The following is an 11,962-nucleotide window of genomic DNA, read 5'->3' as shown; positions in this document are numbered from 1 at the left end:
CTGTCTGAGAGCTTACAGAGCACTTGAGACAAAACATAATTATGTAAACCTTTACATAATGGTAAAAGGAAATAGAGAACAATGTAAGGCTTTAAGATAACACTATCCAATAGAGCTTTCTGTGATGATAGACATGTTCTGCACAATTAATATGGTAGTAATAGCTATATGTACCTGTTGGGCACTTGAAATATAACTACTGTGACTGAGGGACTGAATGTTTAATTTTATTTTAATTCTTTATTAATTAAAATTTAAATAACCATATTAAAGATGACTATCTTATTGGATATCATGGCTCTAAGATTAAAATTTTGCTTGATTGTCCAGGATGACCCTGGTATAGGAGTCAGTGGAGAAGATTCCCTCCCATGGGAGGCCCACAGCTCTCCCTGCCTGTCTCCCAGGTGTGGACAGAAGCTGTGGGCTATGAACACTCTCTGGCATGTAGTTATGTCTTATGCACAGTGGGTGTCATTTAATGACACTGTTGAAACAGCTTGTGTCTGAACCACTTGACAGAGGTAAGCTCTAGTCTATTCTGTTGGTGGCAAACTTAGACCCCAATCCCTAGATCAAGTACAACCTGACAAATGCAGTTTGATGAGAAGGAGTTGCGGGAGCTGTGAAAGAATAAGCTCCCCTTCTCAATCCAATGGTCAGTGGAACATTCCCTGTTTCCCTCTGCAGCCACAAAACAAGCCCATGATAGCATCCGTTTCCTTCCACTCTTTCTAGTAGGGTCTCTTTACTCCACACTGATGCTGCAAGTACAGGCTTCTGTCTAAGGTCCATTTTGGCAATTCTCCTTGAGGTCCCAGAACCTCCCTGCTGAGTCAGTGCTGAAGTGGGTTGAAAATCTTCCCTCCTGACTACAGAATGAACTGCACTTTCTTTCCTTGCCCTACCCCTTTCAGAGCTGGGCGTTTGAGAGAGGGAGAAGCAGAAGAGGTTCATGAGAGTTTCCCCCATGTGCCCTGGGGTTCATGTGGGCTGGAGTGCCATCACAAAGGCAAAGGTCCCCAAGCTACCCCTAATTCAGAGCAAGGACTTAAGGAACTATGCTATCTGGGCAACTGAAACTAAGCTGAGATCAGAGGGGCCCCCATGCTGAGGCTGGAGTGAAGCTGTGGACAGTGCCCCCAGAGGATGTTGGAGGAGAGAGGGAGTGCGGTCGTGTGGATGCCTGGGGACCATAGGTAAAGTGGGAGATGGTTAGTGAGTAAGCTGTCTGCCAATTTGAATGATAAATTCTCACTATAAAACTAAAGGCTATTCAGGTTCAGGGGGCTCAAGCCAACCTGGAATGTCTGGCCATAAGACAAGGTGCAAGATCTCACCTCCCTCAGCTTCAGTTTCCTCGTTTTTAAAATGGAGCTGACTCTTAACTCTAGCTGATAGGGATGTTGGGAAGTTAAGGAAGAAGTATTTCACAGTGCATAGCACAGTGTCTGTCACAATGTCATTTCTGACCCCACCAACACTCACCCCCATTGACCATCTTAGAGAGTAGGTACAACTGAGCCTAGACAGCAACAAGAAAGTCAGAGCCAAGGAAGAACTTCCTGACTCTGACCACAGTCAGAGTTGAGCAGGAGAGGAATAATACCTCTGCCAAGGGCCCTGGGGTGTCTGGGCTAATAATGAGTCTGTCTCTAAATAGGAAGGGGGCAAAACTCAGCTTTCCATCTGTCCTTTCTGCCCAGAGTCACTGCCAGGCCTTGCCAACCTCTACTTCTGCCTCTCACATGATTCATAAACAAGAAGTGTCAGGGTCTCTGGCTTTGGAGACTGGCTCACCCACCAAGAACAGAGGAACTTCTTCTTCCCTTCAGTCTCGGGACCCCACATTCCTCTTAATGTCCCCAAATTATTCCCAAGCACACCTTCCTCCTCTATGGCTTCCTTCCTTCTCTCCATACGCAGCCCCCCCATCCATCCTACTTCTTCTCCATCCCTCCTCCTTTTCCGTTCTTCCCATCCTGCATCCACAGAAGATTCTCTGAGTAGGAAGTACATGTAGGGGACACATGGATCTCTGTATCCACACAGGCACAAAGTGGCTTCATGCTCAGGTGACCCACTGTAACCACACTCCAGCCTGTCCATGCCACTCCATGTGGGGTGCCCAGAGGCCTCCCATTAGCAGCCTCTCCACCCCTCCCTTCAGGCCCCATTAGAGGAAAGTGGAGTCACCACCACTCTTCATGGGCAGCTGGGGGCCCCTTAGCAGTCTCTCCACCTCCTTTCCCTCTCTCCTCAGGTCCCATGCCCAGCCCCGAGGTTTGGAGAGCCTAGTAAGTGCCCTATCAACATGTTAATCAAATTACTTAGGAGCTAAAATTGACGCTGTTCATTAATTATACAAGATTATGCTAATTGCGCATGCAAATGCATGCAGGGGAACAGAAGGTGTTCAGGCGCATGGTGGGACATTAGCATAGAGGATGGGGTTCGGGTACATTGGCATGCTAATGTATGCACACTGGCTATTTATAGACCCCCAGCCCATCTGCACTGCAGCCACCTCTGCCCCAGTGAGGATCATGGTGGGGAGGCCAGGTCCAGGCCTGGCAGGTGGCTATGGCCCTAGGGACACTGGGCCTCGTCTGCTGCCCCAGGCCAAGACCAGGAAGTAGTGTGAGCTGTCCCCATTGGGGCCACCTCTACCTGGGCCTGGACTATCGCACCAACCTCCTCATTCATCATTCCTTCTCTGGCCTATGCCCTTTGGTGCCTGCTTCTCCCTGGAGGTAAAATGACTCTTCCAAATGCCACAGCCAATAAAGTACCTCCTGCTGATTTCCCATCACCTACAGGGTCCAAATCCTGCATGCTTTGGTGCCAACCCCCCCAGACCCTGGTCCATAGCTGCCCTCAGTCTTGTCAGGCACCACTGGGAAAGTGTTCCATGCCACTTGTGTCTTGGCAGGGCTGTTATTCCGTTTGTATGGAAGGCCCCTTACTTCTTCTTCTCCTCGATAGAAAATGCCCCTGATCCTCTAAGACCCGAAATGCCCAAGATCACATGCGACCTCTAGGACCCCTTTCACCTTTCCCAGGCAGAGTGGCCACTAAGATTACACTTGGCAAGTCATTTTGCTTAGCCCACCACTCTATCTTACTGGCTGTGCTTTAAGTTTCTCTCTTTCCTGATGGATTGTAATTCCTTGACCTTGTTCACCTCTAGATTCCACTGCCTAACACATGGAAAGTGTTTAATAGATCTTTTAAAATGGGTGTATTGAATGAATGAGAGAGGCAGTTAGAATGAATTTTCCAGCCATCTATATCCTCCTCTGTCCTTGAGCTAGGGGCAGGGGGCAGCAGACAAGGAAAACAGTGGCGATCACAGACCCTGCCCGGGAAGATGTTTTGTTTCTTCTGAGTTCAAAGGGTAGCCCTCTGTAGTGAAAATTAGTGGAGGATCCCCTACAAGCGCACACATGGTTTTCCCCATCCCAGGCTGCAATGCCAACTTTTGACTTGGAAATAAATATGTAGTTTTATTCTACCCTTTGCACCCAATATGCTTTCTTTCCCAAGGCCTTCACTCTGCCCCTACCCATGTATCCATTCACACTACTTCCTCTTTCTAGATCTGTACTCTTCAATATGGTAGCCACAGACACATGTGACTATTTAAATTAATTAAAAAGAAATAAAATTTTAAATTTAGTCTCTCAGTTACATTAGCCACATGCCAAGTGCTCAATAGCCACATGTGGCTAGTGGATATCATTTTGGGATTCTGTTGGACAGAATCTGTAATCCAGACATTCATTCCCTTACTCTTGACAGTCCTTTAGTTGCAATCGCCCTTGAGCTCAGTCCAGCTTTTTCAGTTACTAGTAGCTTTCTCTTTGGAAATGGGAATATAATTTCAGCTCTAAGTATCTCACAGGGATGCAGGGAGAAAAAAGCTGGTAAAAAGCTCTGTGACTTGGTTTCTTAGGATGATATTCCTAGAAGCAGAGCTGCAGATGGGGATTCTTGTGAAAGTGCTGTATTGGAGGAGAGCACTGGGGGATAAAGGAGGGAAGCAGGACCAGACAGTTAGCAAGAAGATAATCTCAGCGGGGGTCTAGCTCCAGCCTGATCCTTTGGAGAGTTCTGGAGTATGAAGGGCACTGAGTTGGTCATCCTCGTGATGTCCGTCTGTTTTGGCTATGGGCTGCTGGTAGGGAGCATAGGCTTCTAACTGAGGATAATTCTCAGGCAGCCATAAGCCCTTTAATAGCTGACACTCACAGAAGCTAAGAGTGAGGGAATCTAGGCAGGCACCACCTACCATATGATACCTGGATACTGCCTTCCAATGAGCAGCTCCATTCCACTTTGCTCTTCAGCCCCTAAGAACCCAGAGTTTAACAGTGAACTTACATCAGTCCTCTGAACATTTTCTGTATCTCTTATCTCTTTTGAGTAAAGCACTGCTCTAGTGGAACTTCCCTTATGCAGTGATGTCACCCCTGAGTTTTGTATAAATTAAACATTTACACTTGAGTCAATCCAGCATTTGCTTCTTTGGTAGGGAATATTCTATTGACAAGAAAGTTTCATTTTAATTTCATCTTGAGTTGTTTTTACAGGGAGGAATAAAAGGCATTTATAGAAATGATTAAGAAGGCTAAACTAAGTTCAGGATGTAGTAAGGTAGGTATGTGAGTGAATTGCTCTTAAGTTTTATTTAAATCATAGGCGTCAAAGTCGTGATGAATAATTACCACCCTTTAATTGCTTTACTAGCTGGATGACCACTGTCCACAGCTCTTCATCTGAACTTTTATTAAACTTTCATTATGGAGAATGTTGAATATATAGGAAAAATAGAATAATGAACCATGTGTACCCTTCACTAAACTTCAGCACTGATCAACTCTTGACTCATGTTGGGCAACTGGTCTTTAATCCTGAAAATCTTCTCGCATTGAGAGCAGCAGTCTCAACAGCCAAAGGCCCAAAACTAGGGGCAAGGGGACCTGAGTCACCTTTGCAACCCCGATGAATGTGTAACCTTGAGGAAATCCCCATTCAGTGGCTAACCTGGTCCCTGCATGGCCTGCTGTTTTTGAAGGACAGCTTGTTACACAGTCCTGCAGTGTAAGCCTCGTTATTGAGGCTGGTTTGGACTCTGAGAACCCCACTTAGAGGGACTTTTCCATGATCCTTGTCAATATCATTGGTGCATAAAGTCTCACGTTTGTATCCCAACGTTGGCATTTACTGTGACTTTATAGCTTATTTTTGCTTATCTTCGGTTTTCTCATCTGTAAAGTGGGAATGTTTGCAGACCTACACTACCTCAGGATGATTAAACAAGATAATGAGGATTAAACAAGATAATGCAAGTGATGAGCTCAGCAGAGTTCCAAACTCTTGCTAGGTGCTTAATAAATTAGACCTGGATGACTTTTTAAGTTTTCTTGCACCATTTTGCATTTTATTGGTAACTCATGTTTATGATATTTTCTCCTAGTAATTCTAATGGCAGCTCCTGGGACTTCACCTTTCTCTTCCCTCCCTTTCTGTAGGACCATGCCCCCAAAGAGCCTCCTGGGGATGGGCACTGGGCACAGGTTCTGCTTGACCCAGGGGGCATCCAAACTGCTCACCCACCATGGGGATACTCAGGTCAGCCAGGACTGTGGGCTTGGCCCTACCCAGCCAGGGAAAAGGGGCTCCCCCAGGCTCCCTTACTGCCTCAGGTCCCTGTAGGATGTCCCTGGTCCCGGAGTAGGATAGCTCAATCCTTACTTACCAGACCCTGCCAAGCTTTCTTCTTTCCAGGGGAGTATATAGTTATGGAAAGGAGTAGAGAGAGGGAGGAAGAAAGGAGAAAGAAAAAACGGGATATGTGAAAAATAGCGGAATAAAATTGCCGAGTTAAATACAAAGCTAGTTAATGTCCGTAGGACAATAAAAATTGTAACCTTTGGGGCTATTATCTCTACTGAAAAAAATTATTTACTTCTCCCAACAAAAATCATTTGCATCTTATCAGTTTCCTGTATATTAGCACCTAACTTTACAGCATCTGGGCAACAATCAATAGCAAATGTGAGTCAGCTACTTTCCCCTGGAGAATCAGCTAACTCTTAGATGGCTTTGCTAACATAATACTCGAGAGCAGTGGTATCAACATAAATATAATGCAAACCACATATGTAATTCAAAATTTTCTAGTAGCCACATTTTTTTAAAAAGTAACTGAATATTAACTCTGACAATGTATTTTATTTAACCCAATATATCCAAAATATTATCATTTCAACATTTAATCAATACCAAAAAATTTGCTAATGAGATCTTTTACATTCCTTTTTTCTAATTAAGCAATTGAAATCTGATGTGTATCTTATACTTACATCACATCTCAGTTCAAACTAACCACATTTGAAATACTCATGTCTAGTGGCTGCCATATAGGATAGTGAAACTCTAGAGCAGTGCTTCTCAAACTTTAGGGGGCATCAGAATCACCTGGAGGGCTTATGAAAACACAGATGGCTAGGCCCTACCCCAAGAGTTTCTGATTCAATGGGTCTCATGTGGGGCCTGAGATTCTGCATTGTTAGCAAGTTCCCAGGTGATGCTGCTGCTGCTGGTCTGGGTACCACACTTTGAAAACCACTGTTCCAGGATGACTTTGAAAGGACTCAGTCATCTTTTTGCCCTATTTGCAAGTTGTGGATCATTTTTCTTAACAGCCCTGAGGCTGACAGGAGGCAGGGTGCTGCACTGCAGCAGCAGTGGGCTCTCTAGAGAGTGTGTGCATTGCCTCGGCCTCTGACTGAGTGAGCAGCCTCATGGACCACCAGCTGGCAGTGGGTGAGCAGCTCTACCATCGATGGCATCAACTATGTAGAGCTCTGAGCTAGAGGCTCAGAGGGAAAGGGAAAGGGGACTAACTCCCATCACCCCCAAAGAGGGCCCAAGCCTCGTGCTGCTCAAAAACTGAAATGTCCTGGGGCAGATCCACATAGATATAAGTGCTGGCAGGGCCCTGGGGCTCTCAGGGAAGGGTGAAGCTTAGAGTGGCCAGAAAAGGAAGTAGGAATTAGTGTAGACCCAAAGGACAGATACAGTCTGTACTAGAAAGGGAAAGGGTGGGAAGACCTGCTGAGCAAGGGCTATGGAAGGGTCCTGGCAGGAAACAGCAGCCTGAGGCATTGGGAGGCCAGAAATAAAGGATGTCCCAGAGGCAGGACTGTAGGCACCTCAGTATCCATCATCAATTGCTACTCACCTGGTTCATGGATGAAGATGGATGCCAGAGATACAGGATTTACCCCAGGCCACGCAGTAAGTCAATGCCTGGGCCAGAAACTACATCTCTGGCCCTGTTCCAGAGACCCTTCCTCTGGATTCTGTAGGTTTGGGAGTAGGGTTGAATACAGCAGGCATGTTTGTAGATGTAAAGGAATTGTGTGTCACCTTTGGGTCACTCCCATACTTGCTGCATCATCAGTGACACCCAAGGGTTAGAATTAATCCTTTTCAGGACAGGGACTGTGTCCTCTCCTGCTGTTTTGCCCTCCTCTCTCTGGCACCTTGTAAAGGACTGAGCACATGAATACAGAATTTAAATAAGCTGGTCTACACTGTGTGTGATTAGGGTGTCTACACTCTATGTTATATAAATGTGAGACATGCCGAAGGTGACTACTATGAGCATAGATGTGTTTATGCCATGGGATGTCTTGTAGAGTTTAGGGAGTCATTATGACATACAGCATATAACGTGAGATAAATGGAGTGTCTACACTATATAGGTATACTATTTGGGAGCATTTGAAGTACCTGCACCTTGGGGTGTGACCTATTGGTGTGACCTACACTGTGGTGGCTACTATATGGGGACATATAAGCTATCTGCACTGCAGGGTATCCTGTAGGGGTGGCTGGAGTGTCTACATGGTGGGTGTGTGTTACTTGGGTTCATATCACATGTCTGTACCTCAGAGTGCTCTGAGGGCTGTAGAGAAGGTGTACACTACTTGAAAGTATTTTGGGGGTGTCAGCTGTGGATGGAAATGCGTGCTGATGTATGTCCCTTTGGAAAGGGAACTAAAGGGGGTTCCCAGAGGGGCCCCTGTTGTGTGGGAGAATATGACAGGTGCTGAGGAGTTAACAGTGGGACAGAGGCAGGGCTCAGGGGGGCAGTACCATCTCCAGGAAAATGACTGGTACCAGCACCCAATGAGGGACTGCCCTCTGGGACACCTCTGTTCCAGGGGTGGTACCCATCCCTCCCAACTCTTAAGAGAGACCCCTGCTTTGGGGACTAGCTTTCGGAGCCTGTAACAATTCTTCTGAACATGAATTTCATGTTCGTAGACTTTGGCGGCAACTCCGATAAGTTAAGTGGATGTTCATATTTGGGGTTCAAAACCAGGGGGTGGTGATTAAATTAGGAAGCTGACCAGAGGAGCTCATAGTAGCCTAGGAGGCTGTGCCACATGCCAGGAACCCCACAGACTTTAGCCCTGCACACTACAGTTTTCAAAGGGCATCTCCCCAGATGTTCAAAGAGTCCTGTAGAGGCTAAGGCAGATGTCGATAGTATTCTGAGTTTACTAAGAGTATAAAACTGGGGTGTTATCCATGGTTACCTCACTGATGGGTGGCAGGGCCAGTGTCCCACCATCACAGCCAACTGCCTGGAAGGACTGGAGGTCCAAGTGCTCATGTGTTTGTCTAAAAAGCAGGCTCATCACTGCATATACTGTGCTTTGTTTTCCAATTACTCTATGTGAAAAAGAAGGTATTTACCGTGTATCTGTATGGCGTGTCTGACAGGTACACCACATGTATATAATGGGCATAGGCTCAGTGTGATTAGGTTTTTGGTATGTGTATAATGGATATAGAATATGTGTGAGGGGGATCTGTTTGAGGGGGATGCTGGGGTAAGGGGCCTGCTATGTGTGAGTGAGATCTGCTGTGTGTGAGGGGGATTTGTTGGGATCTGCTATGAAGGAGGAAGCGGGGATCTGATTGCTATATGTGATGACTACAGAATTTGATATGACTATATTTTGGGTAATCATATACAACACAAAATGGTGTATCAATGCACAGACTTTCATATTCTTTCTGTGCATATATGATATAGGATGAGTATACACTGCACATGATGGGTATAAACTACGTGTGTGATGAATATACCAAATGTGTATGATGAGTTCAAGTTGTATGTGGAGTACGTATTATATGCTTCTGTGAAGAGTATACCCTGAGTGTGGTGGGTATACACTGTGTGATTGGCTATGTTTTGGGAGTCATAGTTTATACGGCACATACAGTGTATAGAATGAATATACTGTTTATGACGGGTATACATTGTATGGGTGATGGATACACCCTGGGAGAAGGATATGCTATGTGATATAGATGTACTATGTGTGTGATGGACATATACGATGACAAATATACATGGAATGGGATAAGTTTACAGGTAAGCATGAGTACCTGATGCATATGGAGTATACATTGTTTGATGGGTATAATACATGAGTAATAAGTGTATATGGCATATATAATGGACATATTCTTTATGAATATACTTTGTGTGGGTGTGATGAGTATATACTTTGTGAGACAAATAAGCACTGTGTGATCCTACACTGTGGGGATATTCTGTGTAGTGACGTAGTCGTTGGGATGGGTCTGCTCCCTGGGTATCAGGCACTCTGTGTGTATGCAGCTTGTGATGGGAATATGGAGTGTGTGTCTGGGTGTGAGCAGGCAGAGGGGAGTCACCCTTCTGGGAGGGGGCATGGCAGGAAGCAGTTGGATCTTCATCTGTTTCCAGAACCCCCAGACCTTTGAGCCCATCGACCACACTGTTTCAGGTTCTTCCTCAAGTTCTTCCTCAAATGCAACCAGAACTGCCTAAAGAACGCAGGGAATCCCCGAGACATGCGCCGCTTCCAGGTGGGTGTGGGGAGTCCCCTCTGCAAACTGCCCTTTCCTGATAGTGGGAGTTGTGGGGAGGCTGTGGCCCTGCCACCCTGTAGAAAGCCCCCAGGGCAGATCCCTGCCCAGCCCTGTGCTTCAGGGCCTGGTGCCTGCTGGGGGTGGGGCAGCTCCATCTCAACTTATGCTGGCTGCCAAGGGAGGCTTCATTAGAGTCCCACTTAAGGAGATGCTAATTGTGACATTTTTACATGATTAACGACCCAGCTAATTTGCATAGTGTGAAGCGGAGAGCAGCTGCCCTTAGCGCATCCTCAACCTGCACACCCCTCCCAGTGAAGGCGGGGGGAGAAGGAGGCAGCCCCAATTTCCTCCCAAAGGTGGGGGCTCCTGCTGATGGGTTTTCAGGCAGATGCTGCCCCCCCCCCCCCGCAATCAAAACTCTCACTCTCACTTGCCTAAGACCCATGACTGCCTTAGAGCCCCAGGCATACAACCTGGGTTACTTGTGTGCAAAAACAGTAGCCACTCCACCCAAGGAGCCAGAGTTTTTTTTCTGACTTCTCAAGTTTTCTAGCTCCTTTGGCTGGGGGGGCGGGGGGTCAGTTTCCCTGGGCAGCCGGAGATTGTACATTTGGGGGTGTCACTCCACCCAGCTGGACCCCCTCCCACCAGCTCTGCTCCTAAGGGGCTAAAGCTCTTTCCCATGCCAGTGACCCTTGAATTCCAACATCCAGCCATGGCCTCAAGTCACTGGTGCCCCACAAAGTTAACCTCTGCGGAGCCCCCGAGGGCCCCAGCCAGGCTGGCCTCGGCTCTTCCTGCAGGTGGTGGTGTCCACGACGGTGAGCGTGGACGGACACGTGCTGGCCGTGTCTGACAACATGTTTGTGCACAACAACTCCAAGCATGGCCGCAGGGCACGCCGCCTGGACCCCTCCGAAGGTCAGGACCCCGGGCCCAGCCCCTGCTGCCGCGGGCCCAGCCAGCCCCCAGACCCCACCTTGGCGCCGGCCCCTGACCTGCCTCCTCTCCTACCTCCCAGCTGCCACCCCCTGCATCAAGGCCATCAGCCCCGGGGAGGGCTGGACCACGGGCGGCGCCACCGTCATTGTCATCGGCGACAACTTCTTCGATGGGTTACAGGTTGTGTTCGGGAACGTTCTCGTGTGGAGCGAGGTGGGCCACCCGCCAGTCTCCCTCAGGGCGTCCGGGCTGGGCCCTCCCCTAGCCAGCTCCGAACCCGCAGGCCTCCCCTCTCCCCTCGCAGCTCATCACGCCCCATGCCATACGGGTGCAGACGCCCCCACGGCACATTCCCGGGGTGGTGGAGGTGACCCTGTCCTACAAGTCTAAGCAGTTTTGCAAGGGAGCCCCCGGCCGCTTTGTCTACACAGGTAAGGAGTCAATCGGGAGGGGAGGCCTAAGGTCGAAGAGCTGATCCCTACCCCGCCAGCGTGACCCTAGTATCAGAGCCAATATGTGCTGTGTGGCCATGCCCCCTAGCGCTTGCTTTCCCACTGCACTAAGGCCCCCGGTTCGCGCACAAGACCTTCTTTCCCTGTGCTCTTTCTCCCTGGCCTCTGGCTCCTCAGTCCCTGCCTGGAGCCGAGTTTCCGCCCTCCTGTACATTCTTTCTGCCTCGGGCCTTCTCGCCAGGGTGTCTAGAACATCCCACTCCCCAGAGTGTAGAACATTTCCACTGAGATGTTTATTTCAAAGGTGCTCCCTGGGTCTCTTCGTTCCCCCAAGCCACCCCAGTTCTCACTCTGTATCCACAAGAACACACACACACCACCACCACCACCACCACCCATCCACCCCCTGCAGAAGCCAGGGGGAGAAGTTAACAAGAGTGGAAAGAAAGCCACTCTCTGAAGATGCGACGTAGAATCCTCCATCTCAACTTTATTTGGTCACTTGACCAAGATCTTTTTCATCTCTACCCTCCTGTCCGCCCAAGCCCAAGCCCCCCGCTTCTCTGCATCTCCCCCACCCCACCCCACAGATATTCACCCAGCCCTTTGGGGATCTCTGTCCA

The 11,962-nt window shown here is 48.1% G+C and overlaps 1 protein-coding gene across 5 annotated transcripts in view; it reads left to right on the top strand.

The window, feature by feature from the left end:
• The window catches only part of EBF4 (early B cell factor 4), a 48,332-nt gene that overhangs the window by 29,242 nt on the left and 7,128 nt on the right, over positions 1-11,962 (top strand). For all 5 annotated transcript variants that reach the window (XR_001517806.2, XM_025039891.1, XM_006921664.3 and 2 more), the window contains exons 7-10: positions 9,858-9,939; positions 10,749-10,866; positions 10,967-11,100; positions 11,192-11,318. Coding sequence is in view for 4 of the 5 variants with exons in the window: in XM_025039891.1 (XP_024895659.1) it covers positions 9,858-9,939; positions 10,749-10,866; positions 10,967-11,100; positions 11,192-11,318 (461 nt within the window). In the remaining variant the exon portion in view is untranslated. The remainder of the gene's footprint in view (positions 1-9,857; positions 9,940-10,748; positions 10,867-10,966; positions 11,101-11,191; positions 11,319-11,962) is intronic.

Source organism: Pteropus alecto, unplaced genomic scaffold (genome assembly GCF_000325575.1).
Source record: "Pteropus alecto unplaced genomic scaffold, ASM32557v1 scaffold45, whole genome shotgun sequence".
Lineage (NCBI taxonomy): Eukaryota > Metazoa > Chordata > Mammalia > Chiroptera > Pteropodidae > Pteropus > Pteropus alecto.
Note: the sequence above shows the minus strand (reverse complement) of the source record. Positions and strands in the feature narration are given on the sequence as shown.